Raw genomic sequence first — 22,276 nt, 5'->3', positions numbered from 1 at the left:
ATGTCCTTTAATGAGTTCAAATGAAAAAGTAGCATGGTGTTGTGAGGGCTACTTAGGGCACACCCAGGATGCAACAACAAAGGTTTAGGGTGTCAGGTACACCTTTTCTGTATCTCACTATTAGGATTTATTTATTTATCATGATTTATTGTCTCCAGACGTTCCCTCTGGACCTCCTCTAGTAATAGAGATGTTGCCAATAGCAATATTCCAGGCAGTATAATTAATTACTAACCTTACAGACATTGATAATGAAGAATAGAGTGTTAGAGTCATGAAAGATGACTGAGAACTTAAATGTGGGAAAGAATCATTGCACAGACCTTTGTAGGTTTGTAATGGAAATTAAAATCTGTCACCCTCCTTGTTTTATGATGTCGTGGGTATTTTAAAGAGTCTTTGTTAAATACTGTTATAGCAGTTCAAAGCTAAATGCTGTGTTTTTCCTCATGCGGCACATTTGGTTGAAAGGTGGATGGAACTCAGACACTGCCTCGGCCTTACTTTCTCTTGCTTTCTTCTACAGCTCTTTGAGGTTCTGCATTTTCTGGCTGAGAATTTTATCTTCTCCTACATGGGTCTGGCTCTCTTCACCTTCCAGAACCACATCTTCAGTCCGATCTTCATCGTTGGAGCTTTCGTATCCTTTTACAGATGTCTTTCAGAAATGTGACAATGAGACCTGCTTTTCTGGTTCATGCCCCCAATAACGGTATCAATTTGTTTATAGAAAAGAAAGCCTCTTTCTTTTTCTTTGGCAAAAACTGAATAAAGATACCTGCTTTTGTAAATGAGATAAGTAGCAGCAGATATGTACTAGAGACATCTGTTAAGGTTGCTGACACCACTTTTTTGCTTGCAGATGAATCAAATACTCCTATTGTGGTTTCTGCACCTGATAAGAGTTTGTTAAACGTGTTACGATATGGATGCAAAAGTACTTTCGTGAGCTTAACTGTGACAAAAATGAGATTATTCTCATAGCATTCCAACATCATCTTTGTGAAAATGGGGATTTGAATGTTGCTGGTGATGGTGCAGATAGAAGTTAGGAACTCTTTTACTTTTGGCCCTGTGCTTTAAGTTGAAGTGACAAGGTTGTGTTTCTCCCGCCTGTGTAACATTGCTCCGGTAAGAACCTTGATCAGCCTATTTGATGCTGAAATATTGCTAGATACCCCAAGGTGGCGATACTTTTCTTTGCAGGGTATTTCCTAAAGTCTTAATTAGGCTTCAGTACTTATGCGTGAGAACAACTACTGCCCTCTGGAACTTTTTCTAGCTCCTGGTGAAAATTCAAGTGGGATTTGAAACTGTGTTGCTCACATGTGAGACACTGAGTAGTGCACCTCTATTTTCTTTTAGGTACCTGATGCATGATTATAGTCCACCCCCTAATCTGAGAAATTGCTGATTCAGCTATTCTTGCCCTGTGGAATTCCAGGCTTTTCACAGTGGTGATAGAGCCTTCTCGAGCATAGCAGTTCCCCAGTCCACTAGGTACTCTGCAGTTATTGATGTTTCCAAATTTCTTTTTGAGAAATATCTATCAACTTTAGCTTTGTATGTTTAGTCTTCCTGGACTAATATGCTCTGCCTTTTCTTGTCTGTTGTGTGCCATTCTGAGTTTCTGGAAAGTGCTCATAAATGCCATTGCTCTGTTTTAAGACATCTATCCCCCTGAAGAAATCTCGCTAAGAGCATACACGTCTGTTACTGTCTTCTCAATGTTTTCTTGGGTTTGACAAGCTTACAAAAGACTGTTTGTCATAGTGGATTAGAGCAGTTCATTTTGTCAGGGATTCTGTTCCAAAACTGTAAATTTGAATTCTTTTGAGTCATATTAGACAGACTTTGATATTTTTTACATGCATTTTATCTTTCTTTGTAAAAATATACTGATGGTAAAAAATGAACGCTATGTCAAAGAAAACAGGAAGTCAGAACTGGAACTAAGTAATCATGAGAAGAGCCTTCCTGTGTTTTTTTTCAATATGCAGTCTGCATCCTGTTTAAAATATCTCATGACAATAATTCAGATAGAATAGCAGCATTGTCTATGTATCACAAAATAGTCAGTTTTCATCAGAATCTACATATCCTTATTTTCTCTTTTAAGACCGTCAGCTTCTCCTCAGCTGTGAAATATAATTTCTCTCAAACTGCACCCTTTTGTACCATTTCATTGACCTTCAATATACAGGTTTTAGGCCTTAACTGAAAACTGCTAAAAACATGCAAAGGAAAAGAGAAGCTTGTAGTCATACTAAACATACTCACATCCAGCTCTTGCTAGTTATAATGAATCAATCATGCTCTGGATTCCTGTGGAAAACTACTGTAGTTTCAGGTACTCCTGAGACAAGCTTGTCCTTGCTGCCATCATAATTCACTGTATTGTGTCCTTAACAGCTTCCTCTTTGGCAGATTGCGATCTTCATAGGAAGAGCCTGCAACATCTACCCTCTCTCCTTCCTTCTCAACCTGGGAAGGAGACACAAGATTGGCGGGAATTTCCAGCACATGATGATGTTTGCAGGTTGGGGAGGCTTCTTACTGTGAAGCCATAGACAGACACCAACCTCTCCCCCTCATAGCTGGCTGTCTAAACTGGTCAAGAGTTTCAGAGCTTCAATACATGGAACCTTTTCTTGTTTTCTCCATAAAGATTAACAAAGATAATGATAAAAAACAATGAGTGTGAGACATCCATCTATTCTAATACGCTGCCTCTACATTGCTTTGCTCTGGTGTCCTTTTGGGCATTTTGGGTACAAGACATATAGAAGATGGCGGCATGGTGACGCAGTGGTTAGCCTTGCGGCGCTGAGGTCCTGGGTTCACTTCCTGACCTGGGGTACTACCTGCGTGGACTTTGTATGTTCTCCCCGTGTTCATGTGGGTTTCCTCTGGGAGCTCCTGTTTCCTGCCACAGTCCAGAGACATGCTGGTACTGTAGGTTACTTGGCTTCTCGGAAAACTGGCCCTGGTGTGAGTGTGTACACGTGTCTGGGTCAGAGTGTGCCCTCTGATGGACTGGTGCCCAGTCCAGGGTGAACCCCTCCTTGTGTCCGTTGCTTACTGGGATAGGCTCCAGCTCCCCTGCAACCCTGAATTGGACAAAGGTGGTTAGAAAATGGATGGATTGATATGATGAAGCCGTGGTACACTTCCGTCAAAGTTAAAAAAAAAAAATCAAAGTGTGAAGAAAAGCTTGATTCCTTGTCTTGTCAGAAGGAAGGCGAGGGAGCGCTTCGAAGGGACTTTGGGCCCTGTGCAGGGAACAGGGCTTTCCGCTTTAGTCCCTAAGCTCCGCAGTTTCGGAGCCGGGACAGGGAGATGGCACGGAGAAACAGAGTGGTAGGGCTTGGAGGGACTCTTTCATTGCGCAAATCCGGCCCCATCATCCACTTGCACCAATTGATAACAGACAATCACCTGATTGAGAAAGTTTTCATTTCATGTTAGTTTGATCATTTGTTAGAATGTGTACTTTCTGTGAGATGTTTTCTTTGAAATGAAGTTTATTTTGATAGAAAACAAAATCTTGGGAAAAAGGCAGAGTTGTCGACGGGGTCGAGCCAGTGGGGGGTCATTCTCTGAGCGCACTTGCACCCAGGCCCTCCCCGCTCAGAAAAACAGCGCCGTCCCGGCTCGGGGTTAAAGAGTGATTTCTCTCGTGCTGCGCCAGGCGTTTCCCCGTCTGACTTCCCATGTTTCTGTTACGCCCAGGCCTGCGAGGAGCCATGGCGTTCGCGCTGGCGATCCGGGACACGGCCACGTACGCCCGTCAGATGATGTTCACGACCACCCTGCTCATCGTCTTCTTCACGGTCTGGGTGTTCGGGGGGGGCACCACCCCCATGTTGTCATGGCTACACATAAGGTCAGTATGGTGGGGGGGGGGCAATGATGTTTTCATTTTTTAGAACCAGTTTCTGTTTCTTTTTTTTTCCTCAAAGCATGTGGTAATAGCTCCCTCTCCAATATCTGTGCCTTAGAGTGAAAACATTGTTGAAATTTGTGTCCCGATCGAAGTACAGAGTGAGTGTATGATAGTAAGTTGGCACAGAGCTAGAAGCAGCAAGGGCTGTTCTTCAGTGGGCTATTTTTAAATGCATTTGAGAGATTATTACTTCCCATTTTTGCTCTGTGAACACAGATTTTGGAAACTGCTGTTATAGCCAAGTGTGGTATTTTTTAAGAAGGAAGTAACATACAGTAACAGTTTCTCTCAAAGCTTCTAAGCATTGAGAAGAGCAGCAGAATGTTTTGTTTTCGGGTCATTATTTTTGTGCAGTGTTTCATGTGCAGTGTTTTTGGGGGGGCTTTAGTAAGAAGGTGAGCAGAAATTATAATTACATTACATATGCGTATGATCAGTCAACCCACATTTTTCAGTGTGACAGGATTCTGTGGTATTGAACCTGTTACATACATACATACTTGAAATCTAAACATCTCGTCATAAGACTCACAGAGCTGTAAGTAAGTCTGTACTGTCTTTATACAAATCTTCGTGTGCTTTATGGATAAGCTTTAGATGAGTGAAGGTGAGTTACAGAAGTTGTCCAGTAGGTGGTGAAAGATTGCCGCTTACGATTTTGGTTGGGTTGAAGTTTTTTTTTTCCCCCTGATGACATTAAGCAGAGGAATGGAAGCCATCTATGATCTCTTTTGCACGAGACTGGACTTCCTTTACAAAGGGGATTTCAGAAATGATGCAAATACAACAGCTGGTAGAAACTACGTTTTAGTGTCTGAGTAATATCACTGTGCCAACAAGCTGTTGCAGTGCCACTGGGGTTACAGAGAGAAAAGCTGCTCTCTGAGTATTCAGAGCCCTTGTGGCAAACAACACCACTGACCGCTTTTGATCCAGATGGCAACTGGAACTGGAAGAAATGGTCAAAAACCATCTCAGTGCCAACAATCTCACCTTCTCCTTGTGGCACAGTCTTTTAGAAGTGTATGTTTTGCCAAAATGAATGACGACAAGTTCTCAGAATGAACATCTCGTACATTTTCGTCATTGATTGCAGAAGCCGGTCTGGGTCATACGTGTGCCTTGAATTGAATGCCGAGAGAAAATCTATTTTGGCGAGCTCTCACATCTGTGGACAAACTCTTCCCTTCTCCTATGATTCCTGACTTTTTTTTTCCTCCAGAATAATAGAACCAACAGCTGCTATCTGTAATTTCCTGTGATCATTTTCTTGTTTTTTTTTAACAAACGCAATGCTCCAGATCCTCACTGGTTTCCAGTTATCTGCTTTGTTTTCAGCCTTCTTATACTGTATTTGTTCTTTTACAGGAGATGTTCTCACATTAAAATTAATGTGAGGGAATACTGTATGAAGTTAGTAGTCTAGGATTTTTTGGGGAGTTTCAGGTTGTTCTATTACTTGACCTGGAATCTGTCACCTATGAATAGTTTTATAGTTTTAGGCTGTTTCACAATGAGAGCTATGCCAGCATTGGTTTTGACAACTCTGGAATATGAGATTCAGTTCAGAGATACATTTTGTTCTATAACATAGTGAAATGTAGAAGAAAACTCTAGAAATATAAGTAAATATTAGTGCTTAAATGAAACAAACATTAAAAACTAAAAATTACCACAGCGTTGTTTCCATTCACCACAGTACAACACCTCAGGCAGTTTTTGCTCTCAGTTCCTTTTGCATTTGAATATTATTTCATCAGGACTGGTAGTGACTGCAGTAGCCAGGCTGCTCTCCCAAAACTCACACACGACTTCAGAGAATGCCCTTTTATTTTTATTGTTTCGTCTGCAAGAGCCAGCATAAAAGCAGGATGAACTCAGGGTGTTGGAGAGAGACTTGAATAAAATGCAAAGTCAGGAAGCATGGTGTTATGTACAGGCAGTACAAATTTTGGAGGTTTTGTGCAAGGAGGAATGTCCAGTACACTTGAGTGCAAGCATTTTCTGTTGTAACCGTTTTTTTTTAAAAATGCATTTCCAAACATTACGATTCTAAAAATGGAAGAGTTCAAGTTTTTGTATCAGCCTGCTGAATTTGCAGCATGGGGTTGATGGACTCGCAATGAGAAAAACACATCCTGGTGGTGCACAAGGCAAAGGAAAGGGTTGTCACTAGCTGAGTGGTTGACTTATTTGCTTTCCACACTCACACTTTGTTTATGGTAACCATAAAAGATTAGCCTTTCCAGGGAACTTTGGAAGCCAGAATATGAGCAGAGATAATTTATTTCGGCCTGGGGAAGCAGGGTGCACGTCCGCCGAGCCAGCATCACCAGCACTGGGAGGGTGTTCTCCAGTGCTGGCAGAGTTCTGCAGCGTCTCATCTGCAGGGTTGGAGCCAGTGGCTGCATTCATACAGGGCGACGTCCGCTTCAGTGCAGGGGAAGAAAAATAGCTTCCATTTCAAATACCACAAGCACAAGTAATACTGCATACGGACTCTGGTTTCCTTCCTATTTTATGATGCACATTTTTTACAAGTTAACTCATACTGTACATCAAAATGAAATTGTGGTGCTATGCAGTTGTAAAAAAATAAAGGCAGGCTCTATTTCTTTAAAGTTGGTGCATCTAGCTGCTCTATTTTTCTGACTAAATGCATCTATAATATTACCTTTTTTGGACAAGATGACCAAACCAAACGTGTCTGCTGCAGAATAATAATTTCAGCAGGTGACTTTATTGCCACAGTCTCTGGAGACTGAGCCTCTTTGCAGTAGATTTCAAGTCTTCTGTCATCCAGAAATATCGTTTTAAATCACATTGTCATCCAAAAGCATTTGGAATCCTGAGTAAGCCAAATGGAAATTTCATTTGTTTCAATTTAAAGGAGTTGCTACTCTTTTAATACTCTCCCTTCTTAATCCTTAATCACCAACTGCAACCATGCATTTGTCCGTGTCAGTTTCAACTTAACAGTTTACAGGACAGTTAATCTGATTTATCAGTGACTGTGGCCTTCATGAGTACAGGAAACAAGCTCAAACTGACAGAAATTCTCCAGAAACAGAGACTTAGACCTGAGCTGTAAGAGGGAAACAGTGCAATAGCAAATTGTTCTATAGGTTTCCAGAGTACATACTGGATCTGAGATGGACATGTTTGACATTTAAATTGGTAAATGTTAACAATTTCAAACAGTTTGCTGTATTATTTCAATAAATTAAATATTTGTATACAGTTCATAGTTTTTGTCTCAAGGAAAGTATGCAAGTATAAATTTGTGGAAAGTAAATTTAATTTGACAATATGTATTATTAAATCTATAAATCTTTGAATTCAGGGCAATAAGGCTTTTAATTACTAATTTGTAAAGTTGCACATTTGGATATCGTTTGAAGTATGTAAATTCCTTTGAATATTTTCACATAATATTTATACAGAAGATAATTGGAATGTGTTACATGAACATATGAATCTTGTGAAAAATGTATAATGTTTCAACTCATTGAAACTGGTGTTTTGATCCAGATCTGGTATTTACTGGTTGGCTTGGAACTAATGGAAATTGGGCAGATATATTGTTGTTAGGAACAAGTTAAAGGTTTATTCCATGCTAAAAAGAGAAGAAAGGAAACACGACGTTTAGGCTGTGGAGCCTTCTTCAGGCGTGAGGGTGTGTTCGCTCACACCTGAAGAAGGCTCCACAACCAAAACATTGTGTTTTCTTTCTTCTCTTTCCAGCATGGAATAAACCTTTACTTGTTCCTTTGCGGCCTACGCATGCTGTCGCAGCTGCCTACTTGAACTGTATTGTTGTTAGGCTTTGTATGTAGTATACATACACAATATATTGCTTGTGTTCTTATAGGCTTGCCCAGGACTGTTTAATATTGAGATTGGAGATCTTCAGGTTGCTGCCGTAAGTAGTGTTGGCGGACTAGTAGGTGACACTCTTCCCTCTGGACCAGAATTTCCCAACCAGTGGCCCAGCATAGTGAGAGGTGCTATCGTTCAGATGAGATAACCTGAGCACTGCTGTGTCATTAAGATCCCATGGCACTGTGCCTAAGAGGTTTAACCAGGGTATCCAGGCTCAAGTCCACTTCAGGCTTGCTTAATCTGGCCTATGGAAATTTCCCCTTTAATTTAAGTGGTTGAAGAAATCAGTCACTTATGTCGTTGTCTGGTCTGTAGCGGGGTTGTTGGTGCAGAATGCAGTGGTTGCTGTGCGGCACCATTGCTATCATTGGCCGAATCACTGGTAACAATAAGACGGCCTACAGGGATGAGGTCAGGAGCCTGGTGGAGTGGTGCCTTGACAATGATCTCTTCCTCAACATCAGCAAAACCAAAGAGCTGGTTGTCAATTTCATAAAGCAGGGTGGGGACCACACCCCTATCCACATCAATAGGGTGGCTGTAGAGATGGTTAGCAGCTTCAGGTTCCTGGAAACCTTCATTACTAATGATTTAAAGTGGTCGCAGCATGTAACTGGAGCTACAATGAAGGCTCAACAGCACCTTTACTTCCTCAGACATTTGAAAAATAAACAGGTCTATCTTTAAATATTCTATTTAAAGATAAATTTGAAAGCTATTGAAAGTGTGCTCACGTGTGGTATACCAGTGTTGGGCAGCAGCTTGTTGTCTGATTGAAAGGCATTACAGGGGGATATGAGATTAGCCCTGTCCGTTATTGGAGTACAGCTCTCCTCTATTGTGGGCATTCTGACTTTTGTTTAAGATGAGTGTTATTAACTTTGTTGCTGCTGCTGATGTTCTTCTGTGTTTAAGTTGGCGTTTCCTTAATGTCTCTGTTTTGGAGCATGCATGCAAATAAACATTTGATTGCATTTGTGCATATGACAAATAAACTGAACTCTGTGATGAAGTGGGTTCACCTCTTGGCACTGAAAAGTACATTAGTCTTAGAAGACTAATCCCAAACCTGGGAAATTCACTTGGTAATATTGCTTCACAATCTTCACCAATAAAAAAAGACACACGTATACAAGTACACAAAATACAATAAAATACAACATAAAATACTACAAGATACATCATACACCAGTGCAGTGATTGAGTACTTTTTAACAAGGTACATTTAACAATGTACATTTAATCAATTGTGCAATTGTAGATGCCAATAAAAATTGGCATGCTCATTTGACAGTGTTTGCAAATAGTCAGTATGACACAAACGTTATTTTAAAGGCTTAGGGTCCTCAGGGTCAGGGTATTTGACTAAATACCTGCAGCACTAGACTATTCTGAGTGTGTTTTTACATGTGGAAGTAGGAGGGGAGGGACAGTATTCTGTATGTCTCACCATCAGACTTGATCATTACATGAAGGGTGTGGCGGGACAACGAATGTCTGTTATTTCATTTGCAGGGGTGTGGTTCAAAAGCTCTTGTCCTTGAAGAGGCAGATCTAACTCATCATTTCTTCCTTTTATCTCTTTTTCTCCCCCTGTGTAAATGACTTCTTTAGAGTTGTGGGTCATGTTGAAAGTCATGTTTTTCAGTTTCACTGCAGCCTAAACCCACTGGAAGACAATGAGGTATATCAGTGTCCTGTGTCTAAAATGAAATTTTGATCTCTTTAAATCACTCTGTTCATTTTCCTTTTTATTTTTTAGTTAAAACCATGCTATGTCCTGTAATTGTAACTTTATGGTATTTAAAAGTACCCGAGAGATTACACTGAATGTGACTACTAAACGTACCTTTCTGTGCTGTGCCAGAGTTGGGGAATATGTGTCGTCCTGTGAAGAGGAGTCCGGTAGGCCATGGCAGTATTTAAGGTGAAACATCGGGATGCTTTAAGCGGTTTTCCACTGAGATTTCGCACTTGACGTCTGTGGGAGAAGGTTGTCTATCAGTCCAAAAATCACAATGTTTCCCCCTTAGCTGCTTCACCAGCCAAAGCTTTGGGATTGTTACCTGTTCTGTGGGGATTGAACCCTGATAAGATTGCATTGGTCTACTGTTTACAGCAACAAATTGGGTGGAAAAAAGGCTTCACTAAATTAAAATTGGCTTTCGGAACGTGTCCTCCACTTTTTTCATACTGTTGTTAATAATTAAAAAATAATCTCAATCAAATTTTTGACAGGAAATGCCAAAAAGTCTTGAAAGGCTTTTGTATTAATCATGAGACTTTACTTAGTCTTTTGAAGGTTCTCTTGAGTCTTTTTGCAAAGGTTCTTTGAAATTAACTAACCTTTTGCACTGAAAATTAGCTTTTGTGAACATAATTCTTCATTGATCTCATCTATCTCAAGTTTTCATGCTTCTGTGTCACTGTCATTTCGAATAGGCACTTTTGATTTGTCCCGTACCTATCGAGCTGCACAGTGATTCAAATGGATCTGAAGGTGCAGGCATCTTTTTAAACATTAACTGAACCTTTCCTTTGTCAATGGCCATTTTCAGCTTCTTATCAGGGAAGATGCATTAACATGATTATGGAAAGTGGGGCTCAGTTTCACCTGTCTGCTTTTGTCTTTTTTCCAGAATCTTATTTCTCACAGCATGCTTGTGCCTCTTGTTCTTCTAACACTCTCATATCAGCTGGTTTTGTGCTTTTTCTTGTCTTGTACTTATAGCTCAAAAGCAACAAGGATTTTATCTTCATTTGCCTTACATGTCCCAGCTGTCTTAGAGAATATGCTTGCCATTCTGATTTACAGGTGGACTGCTAAGCACTAAACATATGCTCCTAGTTTTATTGACTTAACATTCCACAGCTGAAGTGTTTACTGGATAAGCTTTACTGATGACATGTCTTTCAATTTAAGCTCTGTAGTGATTTCGTCCTTAGCTCTTCACAGATCACAATTCAGAATGTTTCAGCTTTGAAATGAATCTGCTTACTATGAGACTGTGGACAGATGATCAGGTCCTGGTAATGAAATAAGTGTTTCATCAGCATCAGCAGCAGTGTACACTATGTATTTTGTCATAAAACCATTCCTCTCAAACCTTGGGTCACTTTTTATGACATTCAAAGACATTTGATGTTCCTGAGATTGGAAGATCTAGACTTTGTACAGCAAGCCCCATGTGGTCAGCTTAAGTCTGGTTCACACCCTAACCTGGGGTGAAGATCAAAATGCAATTCTGCTCTTTTAGTTAAAGCACTCTTACAATTATAAAATAATCCTTTAGCTTCATTGTTTAAGCAATCTAGCATTTTTTTGTTTTCAGGCAGTGGGAATAGCAGTAAAAAACCTGGAAGGAAACAAAATACAATTAGTACATTGGCCAGGGTTACTGATGGTCCTCCAGTGCACGCAGCTTTTTTTCTAACACGCTTTCTTTTTTAAAATTCGGAAGCCCCAGTGATCCCTCCCAATTTGGAATTGATCATGAATTGCAAAACCTGCCTTTACTTCTGGGGTCAAAGGAGGAATGAGGATCACACACAGTTGCCTTGGAATCGTGCCCTACCTTGGAATTGTGCAGTAGCCACCTACCGCTTCCTAATTCTCAGTTCTCCCTAACGGCACTGCAAACGCAGCAGGCGCCGGGCACGACATGCAGTGGCGTATGCTGTAAGTCCTGGGGCGGGTGCAAGCCCGTTCTGACACAGCAGGCGCAACTGACAGTGACACAGCCCAGACGCGGCCTAGCGCAGCCACAGACTTGATCCTGCGCTCCAGACCTGAACTATCGCTCCTGGCTCCGTGAGCTCTTGTTGAGCCATGAAGTAACAGCCACATGATATGTTCAGGCATGGCAAACCTCAGACCAGACTTGGCTTTGCTTCAGCACTGCTGTATTCCGGTTTAAATCTGGTGTGTGTGTGTGTTTTCTTAAAGCAAAAGGTATTTTTTTGCCCTTTTTTTTTTACCACCCCATGCTTTGGCATGCTTGGCCCCTTCGTTTTGTTTTTTCTCTTGACTGAAAACGGCTTCCGCACCCCCACGGTTTTTCCTTCACCATCCTCTTCTCTTGCAGTAGTGGGCAGCCTCCCCTGCGGCGTTTCTCTGGCCAGGGGGAGAGTTGCAGGAGTGGGTGTCTGGCTGCCCGTGTCTGTTGCTGCTGCTGCCTCGCCTGCCCCGCGCTCAGTGAAAGCTGCCGCAGCCTCTCCGCCCTGCAGGCCCGAGCCGGGGCAGCACGCCGGACCTCTCTCACTGTCCCTTCCTTCCTTGTCTTCACAGGGTTGGCGTGGATCCGGACCAGGATCCTCAGCCCTGCAGCGACAGCTTCCAAGTGCTTCAAGGAGTAAGTCTGCCCACGTTTTCATAGGCACTGTCCGGCACTTACTGTGCCCTCTGGAAAAAAGAAACCAAGTCAGTCTCCACCTCGCATTGTTCTGTGCTGAGGTTAAAACATGTACTGCCACCTCATGCATGCAAATCTCATATAATAATAATAATAATAATTGCTTAAACTTATATAGCGCTTTTCTGGACACTCCACTCAAAGTGCTTTACAGGTAATGGGGTCTCCCCTCCACCACCACCAATGTGCAGTATCCACCTGGATGATGCGACGGCAGCCATAGTGCGCCAGAACGCTCACCACACATCAGCTATTAGTGGGAAGGAGAGCAGAGAGTAATGAAGCCAATTCATAGATGGGGATTATTAGGAGGCCATGATTGGTAAGAGCCAATGGGAAATTTGGCCAGGACACCGGGGTTACACCCCTACTCTTTTCGAGAAACACCCTGGGATTTTTAATGACCACAGAGAGTCAGGACCTCGGTTTTATGTATCATCCGAAGGACGGCACCTGTTTACAGTATAGTGTCCCCATCACTATACTGGGGCATTAGGACCCACGTGGACCACAGGGTGAGCGCCCCCTGCTGGCCCCACTAACACCTCTTCCAGCAGCAACCTTAGTTTTTCCCAGGAGGTCTCCCATCCAGGTACTAACCAGGCTCACACCTGCTTAGCTTCAGTGGGTTGCCAGTTGTGAGTTGCAGGGTGATATGGCTGCTGGTAATATATATTTTTAAATGTTGTCAGTTTTAAGGGTTGTACAGTATCGTGTTGCACTTCATTATTTACTTTTGCTCTCCCTTTTTCTGAGCTCTTTTCAGCTGTACTGTGTTTATGTAGGAACGAATTTACCAGCCCTCCATATTATTTTTCCAATTTGGGATATTTAGTTCAAATTTTCCCCTCACCACAACCTTCTACAAGTTAACCATTCAAAGATTTTGGATGAATCAATGCAGAATGAGCTCCTGTCTTACAACAGGGCTTATTAGCAGATAAGCATAAATCAAATTCAAATTACATGACTAGTGTATGTTGCCAAAACTTATACAGTCAATACAACACTACTTACAAACACATCATAGGACATTTTCGTGCAGCATACAATACATTAATTAGAGACCAGCTCATTATTCCTCAGGCTGTGACTGGAGATCATGTACTGGGCTGCCAGCTCAAGGAGTTTCCCTCCTTCCCTCTCCCAGTAGGATTGGGAGCCCAATCAGTCAAGACCACAGCCGGGATCTTTGCCTACTAAGTAAATATCACAGAAGGGAGACTGATCCCAATTTGGTTTTCCCCTCTTGGTTTGTGAAAATGCTTTGCAATGGTTCTCTTCTTAGGTGTTTAGCCCCAGCTGTTCTCAAATCAAATCAAGTCCTTGGTTTGCTGCAACACTTGTTACTTCATTCACATGCACGTTCACCAAGTACTTTCGGTGTCACAAGCGGTTGAATACAGTGTTTTAGAAATGACTAATGACTGATCTTTAGGCTTCTCTTTATTTACTTTTCTCCTCTACTGAAAAAAAAAAATAGAAATGAATGTTTTGACTAAATGTCTTGGTAAAAAAAAAACAAGTACTCAATCAGGTCATGCCTCACCGGCAGGTGTGAAATCAATTTAGGGACTGTACAGCTCGGTTTCGGTTTACCAATCCCAGCCTCGTCTCACTACCTTCTCCAAAAGAGGTGCTGCTACCTTTTTGCATTGTTGCTGCTGTCTTAAAATCAGATAAACGTTGCTCTGCAAAAGTGAAAATTTATGCATGAACCATTTTGGCATGTGACATTCTGTTTAAAGATGGGGGGGGAAAAAGGTACCACATTCAATCGCTTTGTATGTGATTCAAAATATCTGAAAACCAAAGGCTTCATCTCCGAAATATCTGCAGATTTCCGTACACATGTAACGCATAACTTGATTTTGCTTGCTTAAACAAGGGGAAAATTCATTTGTTTTAACTCCCACATTTACTTCAAACAGCTCGCATCACACCAGAAACCTCCGGTGGCCCATTCTGTATGACTGGCCTCTGCTACAGTACCTTTGGTGTTCTGTATTTCTGTAGTCTTCCATGGCTTTATTTGCACTCTATTGCTTTTGTTAAGGGACAAGCCTCAGAATAATGGAAGTCTAAAACCTTTCTCATCTCGTATTCGTTGACCTTGTTCCTTCTGTTTCTGGCCATTCAGACAATGTGCCCGTGTGTGAAATAGATTTCATTTCATGTCTTTAAAGGATGGGACCCAGCCAGAAGGTGGGAGCAAAACGAAACAGGAGAGTGCCTGGCTCTTCAGACTGTGGTACAGCTTTGATCACAAGTATCCTTTGTCCGTTGTCTACACACTGCGCACAGAATACCGCATGATTGAAAAAATAATTTATCTGCTGTTATCACTCTTATTCAAAGCAGTTTTTTTTTTCCAAGAGCTTTACTTTTCTCTCCCTGACCGTAACTTGTATACAACAACCATGGCAGATGGAGGCACATTCGTTGCCTTTTGATTTATTTTTTTTAATTCGTTTCTCTAATGTGCTTTTCTGGTCGGTGTGTTGGTCATTATACAGGAGCCGTCTGTGGCACAGTCGTGGGTATTATTCATAATACTGACTGTCAGGGCAGTACAGTGGTTAGCGTTGCGGCCTCAAAACCTCGGGGTTAGATCCCTGCCTCAGACATCTGTCTGTGTGCATGTCTGTTTCTGTGAGCTTTCGCTCTGAGCTTCGGTTTCTCTCTGTGGCTCTGTCTGGGGGAGAGTTGTCAAGTGCTTTCAGTCCTGCTTTGTTCCTTGTGCTTATAGAAAAAACAGTGACAATAAACACAATGAACACAAGGATAAGTAGCTTTCTGGCAGTAAATGGATGGATAGCACTGATTCAGCACAGCCCGCAAGACCCTTTCTTGCAGGGAATCGAGTTGGAAAGGAAAAGCCTGCAAAACAATTGAGGAAACGCATAAGACTGTACCATATACATCAACTATTAGACCGTAAAAACTGCTTTGAAAGGCATTACAATAACAGAAGCAATAACAGGCACCCTCTTGCATAGTTTTATTTTTTGCTATAGGAGGTTCTTGCGTGACATTGGTGATTCTTGGGAATTGCTTCTGTTCTTGCAAAATGCAGTCATGGTCTCAGGTAATGGATGAAAATCATGAGACTGTGCTCTTCAGAGCTGGGTAAGATCAAGTCATGGGTTCCCAAAGGAAGGCTACAAGCACTATGAAGTGAATGATGATGATGAACAGGGGGGAATTTGGAAGAAATTATACCTGCTTGCAGACAATTCAGAAATTTTCTAGAGTCGTTATGTGCACACAGCGTGCACTGTTTAACCATTTCTTATAGGAGTCGGTTAACTGTCAGGATGTTAGAAAAAAGATTTTGCAAGACGTACACAGAACATGCTGGTCACCTACTGAGCTTTAACACCAACAAGTAAAGCATGAAGTAGTGAGCTGGTCTTTGATCACCAAGCGCTCATACTTCCTGGCAAAGTGTTTTTGCACGTCTCAGATACAGGCCCCTTTGCACAGGAAGTCCTATGTTTCTTTATTGGTGTGTCAGGCATAAGACAGGACGGATGTTTGCTTTGAGCTCTCTCTCCGCCTTTGCTGCCCACATCAGAAGCGCTGAAATTGAAACACTTGCTTCTGACTCCTCTAGTCCCTCCTACATATTTGTGAAAGCTTTCCATCTTGCATAAAGTGGTTTCAGACACGAGGCCCTTGTTAGACTGGAACTAGGAGCAAGAATGTCCACATGTGGCCACAGAAAGTTCAGATGTGCGCTGTTGAGCAGACAAATCTGTTTTCTGTGTCTCTCACACAGTTATCATTTTGCTTTTATACCCATAAGGAAGTTAAGGAGTAATTATGTTTGTAAAAGCTAGGTTTGAGCTCTTCCTCACTCTTCCTCTGTGTTGGTCGGATTCTACTTCCAGAATCTGATGTCTCCAAAGAATTCCCCTCGTTTCCCCCTGCTTCCCCATCACACTCTTGCCAGAGTTCAGCTAGAATTCTGCATCATTTGTAATTCCACCTTTGGTAAAGTGTGAATAAAAAGCCGTCCCATTTCTGAAAATTCACAGAAATCCAATCCTCCTGATTTAGTGGGAATCGTATTCTTCCCCTGGTGGCTAATTTAAAAATTAAACGGTGGTTTTGCGTTCTGTATAATTTTACCTCTCTTGAATTTGTTCTACAAATTCAGGCAGTAAACAAGTAGTTTAAAAGTAGCACGTGATACTCACGTAGAAATGGGTCACGACTTTTTAGACTTGTCTGATGTTTTAAAAGTTAAGTGATGGTCTATTGACAAAGTAAGGGGAGATAACTGTAGGAACAGACTTCCTTTTACATGACCCTCTCTAATGTGTAAAAACTTTCCTTACAGTAACCAAATCAGTTTAGGAACTCAGTGGTTCCCAGTCATGGTCAAAGGAAATGAAACTAAGGGCTATGTGTAATAAAACATCTGAGCCAGCAAACACATCAGTTACAGTCACCAGTTAACATTTGCCAGCAGACACACATGGAACTTCAGCACCAGGACTGAGAACCACGTTTTAGGGGGAAATAAATTAAAACAGCACACAGTGCTTTTTTTTTGGGTGTTCAAAGCGCCTGTTTTATATTTCAAAACAGAAGCACATCTGAAGGGATGAAAGTGATGTGTTGATGTTGCTCTTGGTTTGCAGTAGACATAGCCTCCTGTTATTTCTTTGTTCTTGTTTTGTGTGTGTGTTTTTTTTTCAGTTTTGACACCATGAATTACAGTGTTATAGTAATAGTAATCCTTTACTGTGGCCCACGCTGTTCCTGTGACAATCTGGTCCACCATAGGTCAGAAGGAGGTCTCCTCGACAGAACCAAAGCTAATTTTCAACCCGCCTCCCTTCCACCTCAGTATTTAGCGAAAAACAGTAGCACACTTATTTGTATTTCCTGTTTATTTTTTGCAGAACAGAATATTTTCATGACTCATGACATCTACTGGCTTCTGTCGTCCTAGGTTATTACACATCTAGGAAAGGGAAAGGGCTTGTGTTTGTCAAACACATTTTGGCGTAGGCAGACATCCAGCTTTTAACAGTTGATTTCAGGGAGGGGGGTCATCCCTCCTGTGAAAACATGCAGACCAGGGGTCCCCCTTGAAAAAAATCGCAGCTATATAATTAAATGATTCGCTGATAGATACTATAATATATATGCAATACACTAGAAATACTGTTACTCACCACTCCAGTTGAATAATCTCGCTGTCTTGCAAGCTTGCGTTGTACAGAGATGCGGCGTGTTCAGCAGATTTGAGCACACTCTCAGAATGCTCATATTATAGAATTAAATCATTCGCTGATGATGTTTTTTTGGATCGGGGGTGTTGCCAACGGAAAAATGTGGGAGCAGGGGGCGATTTCCAGGAGGTTATGGATCACTTGTGGGAGTCAGGGAGGAGACGCTGACTCCCAGAACGTCCGGGAGACTTGGGATGTCTGTGTAGGAAGCCCGGGGGAGAGCAGGGACTTCTGGCATTAGAAGAAGGAATGTGTGATTAGGAACTGGCTTTACACACAAAATGTTCTCGTAAACGTTCTCTGAGCTGTGCGTGTTGTGGTGCTTAGGAGCCAATTTTGTTGGCTGTGCTATCTTGGTCTGCTGTCTGGCCTTTCTCTGGTCACTGACAGTGGGAATCTCTGTACATTCCAGGATCTAGAAGGTTCTATGGGAAGCAGTGTCAGGGGGTGGTTAGAGCTCTGAAGTCTTAACTGGAAGTCTGTGGGTTAAAAATCCCATTCCCAGCACTGTTGTTGCACTCTCAAGCAAGGAATGTCTCAGATTGCCCCAGCTGCAAAAATGGGTACAAATGTATTTTGCTTTGGATAAGAGTCAATCAGATTTTAAAAAAAAATCTGCTTTGGCTCTGTAAAAAGAACCAGTTGAGCTTCTTCCAAGGAATACCAAATCCCAAATCAGGTAAAAATTCCTTTTCCAGCTACACAGGAACAGAGCAGGGTTTGTTCCGTCTGTATGTTAAACCCTTTGCCTGCTGAAGTTGATCAGGGAAGCTCTTCTTAATGCTTTAGCTTTTAGTTTATTGCTCCTCATTGATTTTGCTCGGCATTATGTATGCATTAGATACGTTTTTTAGGGACCGGTCTTAAAATTCCTTATATCCTGAACTTAAATTGAAAATATCTGAACAGCTGAGATTAATATTCCTGTTTAACAATATTCCTGTTTATAAACTGAGTTGGAAATAAGAGCTCTTCTGACATTGAAAACCACTCAGCTCAATTGCTCCTGCACACTTCAGTTTGTAGGCCTGCGTGCACTTGCATTATACAGTACACTCAATCGCAAGCTTCAAAAGGTTAATATTAATTCAGATGGTTTAAATTAGAGCAATCTAAAAACAGGGCATTTTAGAACCAGAAAGTGAACACTGCTCTTCTTTTATTATAGCCATTGAAGTAATGTGCTGTGAATTACATTTGCTCACAGATATATTGACTCTCTAAGTGCTTGCTCCCTTATGAATCACTAAGTGCAAGTAATGATGTAGATGTGATTTATACCAAGCAGGTCTTTCCTAAAGCTTTTTGTATGTAGTTGTGCCAGCATGGAACAAAGCCATAGGCACCCTACAGTATGTAAATATTTGAACGTCTTCAACCAGTGTCTGAGCTTTAAAAGGTTTTTTTCAGCTGACCTTTTTCCTGTTGCCTTGTGGGGTCCCAATGCTGTTAATGTTGTCCTTTTTTTATTCTCTTCCTGATGTTCCTTTCACTGCTGTGAAGGCGAGAGGGGGCGATGAACCAGGTTCCGGTTAAGATAGCTTCTGCTGCATTTTCAGGGTCAAAAGTGTTTCTTTCCAGGAAAATGTAAAACATTCTGAAGGCCCTGAGAGTTCTCATTAGGCTGGGAAAGGAACATCCCAAAAGACACATGTTGTAATATCACTGCATACATTTCCACCAGCAGAGCAGATGCAACACTCTTAACTTGATTGTTATCTGTTCTAAACTGATCAAGGTGGGTAGCTGCGTCAGCATGCGTAGGCTGCAAAGGAACAAGTAATAGGTTTATTCCATGCTGAAAAAAAGAAGAAGAAAGAAAACACAACGTTTCGGCCGTGGAGCCTTCTTCAGGTGTGTCACAAACTTCTTCTTCTTCTTCTTTTTTTCAGCATGGAATAAACCTATTACGTGATCTAAAGTGAGCATAGCTATCATCTCTAACCTCTGGTCTAGAGAAAAGGCTTAAATCCTATGGCTTTACTATATATGTGCTTTTCATAATTATTTTCATATCCATTGCTTCTGCTTTAAAACGTAGGCGAAAGACTTTGAAGTGCTTGAAGATACTGTACTTTCACTTTCAGGTTCTGTCACCTTCAAATGCTAGGAAAGGAGTGCTGAGAACAGGATGTAGCATAGCTGATGACTGCACGCTTCCGAACTGGCTTACATGACGAAAGAGCTGCGGTTCCCATTAACAACACAACATGCTGCTCGCCTGAAATGCAGTCCCTTTGAAGTTGCTAGAATTGATTGATGGAATTAAAGACAGCTCAGCATGGCAGAATTGCAGTTTGAAAATACTAATAACACTTCAACCTCTGAGTTTACTCCTTGACAGTAGAAACACTTCAGTTACTTGAAGCCTATCCTGACGCACAGTGGGCCTCCTCTCACCTCCACTCTACCTGGCTGCTGTGGGCCCCTGGCTCGATGCCTGACCAGTCCACAGGCCTATGATGTGAGTATCAAAGCCAAGGATGAATTAACAGCCTGGTACAGAAATAGCCAACGCCAATTTGTTTTTGTGTGTGTTTCTGAGGTAATGATTTTCGTCTTCCCTTCAATGGCGGTTCATTTAGAAGGCCTCTTCTTTTAACAGAGCACTCTCTATCATCATCTTATCCAGTCTTGCTTGTTTACTGTTCCTTCCTCATTTGGCTACTGTGTAACTCTCAGGGCTTCACCGCAGCCACAAGCTGCTGTTTCTTCAGATAAACAATTAGTACAAGACGGAGTCTGTGGCGCTACACCCATGCCTTCAGTCTCCTGATTATAGACAGCCAGCATGGCCGTATTTGACATTTTGAGTGGATATTTCCTTTCATATAATAAAATAATTGTGCACTTTTCAAAATGACCGTCATACCTGGTAAAATCGGTGTAAATGTAATTATCGAAATACAAAATTACTGTCTCGTTTTCTAAACAGAGGTATATATACAAGGAGGAGGTGTCCAAGGGAGGACATCAGGAAAACTGAAACAAGGACCTGATAGTTTGGTCTTCCAAACCGAGTGTTAGGTACATTGTGGGCTAGAAACAGGATAAGTATTGCATTTCCTCCAGTACGGTCTGGCCACTCGTTTTGCTGATTTTAGGAAACAAAAAATGAAGAAAAGAGGAAAGTTTACCTTATCACATTCAGGAGCATGTTTTGTTCATAGTGATGCTCTAATTGGTTGGTTGAAACAAACTGCAGACAAGTTAGAAATTCATTAGTTCATCAACTTCAGGCTGTCTCAGGAATAAATCTATAGAAACCCTTTAAAAGACCTTTTTACTGTTGTTTGTATACAGCAGCTGTCATTATTTCACAGACATTAAACATAATTACAAAATTCCGAAATAATATATAATATTCAGCCGTTTTACACTCAAGGGTCTCTATCCTGAGCAGTTGAAATCAATAAAATGAGAGAAGCAAACATGCACACAACTTCAGCATAAGCAACACGCACAAACAAATGACAAACAACATCCTTATTACCATTAAAGGGATATACAGTAAATCCTGCAAGTTGTCAGTACAGTTAATGTGAATGCCTTGGAAATTATTATTAAAAGATATAATTAAAAAAGAATGTAAGAAGTGTGACAAATGATAGAGGCCATTCAAATCCTAACTCTTAAGTTTTTCCATGTGTTGTTTTAAGGAACCTAGAGTGTAAGCTTTTGCCACTGTGACTGGGCAAGTTGATCCAGACTCTCGCAGCTTCCAGTCCTAAATGCACTCCTCCTTCATGTCCACTTGTGTCCTCAAGAACAAACTTCTGTGTTGGCCCTGAAATCGTCTTCTGGGTTGACTTTAACACCTATCAAGGTTTTCAGTAACTCCTTTTGAGTCCCCTCAGTAGTTAGCTGCTGTTCCATAATGAAAGGTTGCTGAAAGATCAGTTGTTTTAATCTGTGAAAAGATCAAACCCTTAACTTGAATGATTCACTTTCTCAGCATAGTTTATCACTTTCTTAGCTTTTCACTCATATTTCTTAGTTGGGGACATAGATGGATCCATATAAGCATCTTATCCGTTTTCATTAGTTGCTTCTTTAAGAGTTCCTAACTCTCTTGTATTTCTAATGTATATAGTACTTTACCTCACAATGAAGAGCTTTGGCTATAAAGAACCTGGTCTGTGAATCCCCAACTACTGTGCTGTAAAATGAATGTTTCTATACAAATGGGACCACCCACACAGTAGGTACCGCAAAATGGATACTGAGCGATTTTACTCGGGCTTGGTTTACTGAAACACAAATATTTTTGTGGTTATATGCAAAACAAAGTGTGCATTTGCAGACGTTCATTTTTTCTTCAGTCTCCACGGAGCGTGCAGCTGAGATGCTTGCAGTCCTTTTTTTTTTAATGCTAGAACTCCTGAATTATTATTTTTCAGTGTTTCTATCTCTAATGCCGTGCTCAAACCAGAGGAAAACATCTTGCCAGAGATAAAACCTGCTGCAATTGCTTCCTGCGGTTGTTTTGCTGAAGGCTAAATGAGATTTCCAGTTTACCATCATCTTGATTGATCAGCATGGCGGCTCGTTGCTTCCTGTGAGCACAAAGTACCTCTGCCATTGGAACAGTGCAAGGAATGCATGGCTGCCCTGTGAAGTCATGACCTCCCAGTCTATCCTGAGCAGTCACACTTTATTTTTAATTCTGTCGGCTCTGTAGCAACACGAACAAAGGGCATAGCTGTCCGTAGGCATCCTCTTTGAAATGGCAGCAGTCTTTTTTTGTAATGGAAATCGGCATGGTGTCGAAAGCGTTTGTGGCTGGAAGG

General features: G+C 41.5%; 1 protein-coding gene across 2 annotated transcripts in view; it reads left to right on the top strand.

The window, feature by feature from the left end:
• The window catches only part of slc9a7 (solute carrier family 9 member 7), a 57,797-nt gene that overhangs the window by 30,281 nt on the left and 5,240 nt on the right, over positions 1-22,276 (top strand). The window contains exons 10-16 of one of the 2 annotated variants that reach the window (XM_088913635.1): positions 527-640; positions 2,428-2,539; positions 3,733-3,886; positions 9,696-9,755; positions 12,117-12,180; positions 14,427-14,509; positions 19,845-19,950. In XM_088913635.1, the coding sequence (XP_088769761.1) occupies positions 527-640; positions 2,428-2,539; positions 3,733-3,886; positions 9,696-9,755; positions 12,117-12,180; positions 14,427-14,509; positions 19,845-19,950 (693 nt within the window). The remainder of the gene's footprint in view (positions 1-526; positions 641-2,427; positions 2,540-3,732; positions 3,887-9,695; positions 9,756-12,116; positions 12,181-14,426; positions 14,510-19,844; positions 19,951-22,276) is intronic. The other variant, XM_088913636.1, reaches the window with a different exon arrangement.

The sequence above is a fragment of the Atractosteus spatula genome, chromosome 4 (genome assembly GCF_055471065.1).
Source record: "Atractosteus spatula isolate fAtrSpa1 chromosome 4, fAtrSpa1.hap1, whole genome shotgun sequence".
Lineage (NCBI taxonomy): Eukaryota > Metazoa > Chordata > Actinopteri > Semionotiformes > Lepisosteidae > Atractosteus > Atractosteus spatula.
Note: the sequence above shows the minus strand (reverse complement) of the source record. Positions and strands in the feature narration are given on the sequence as shown.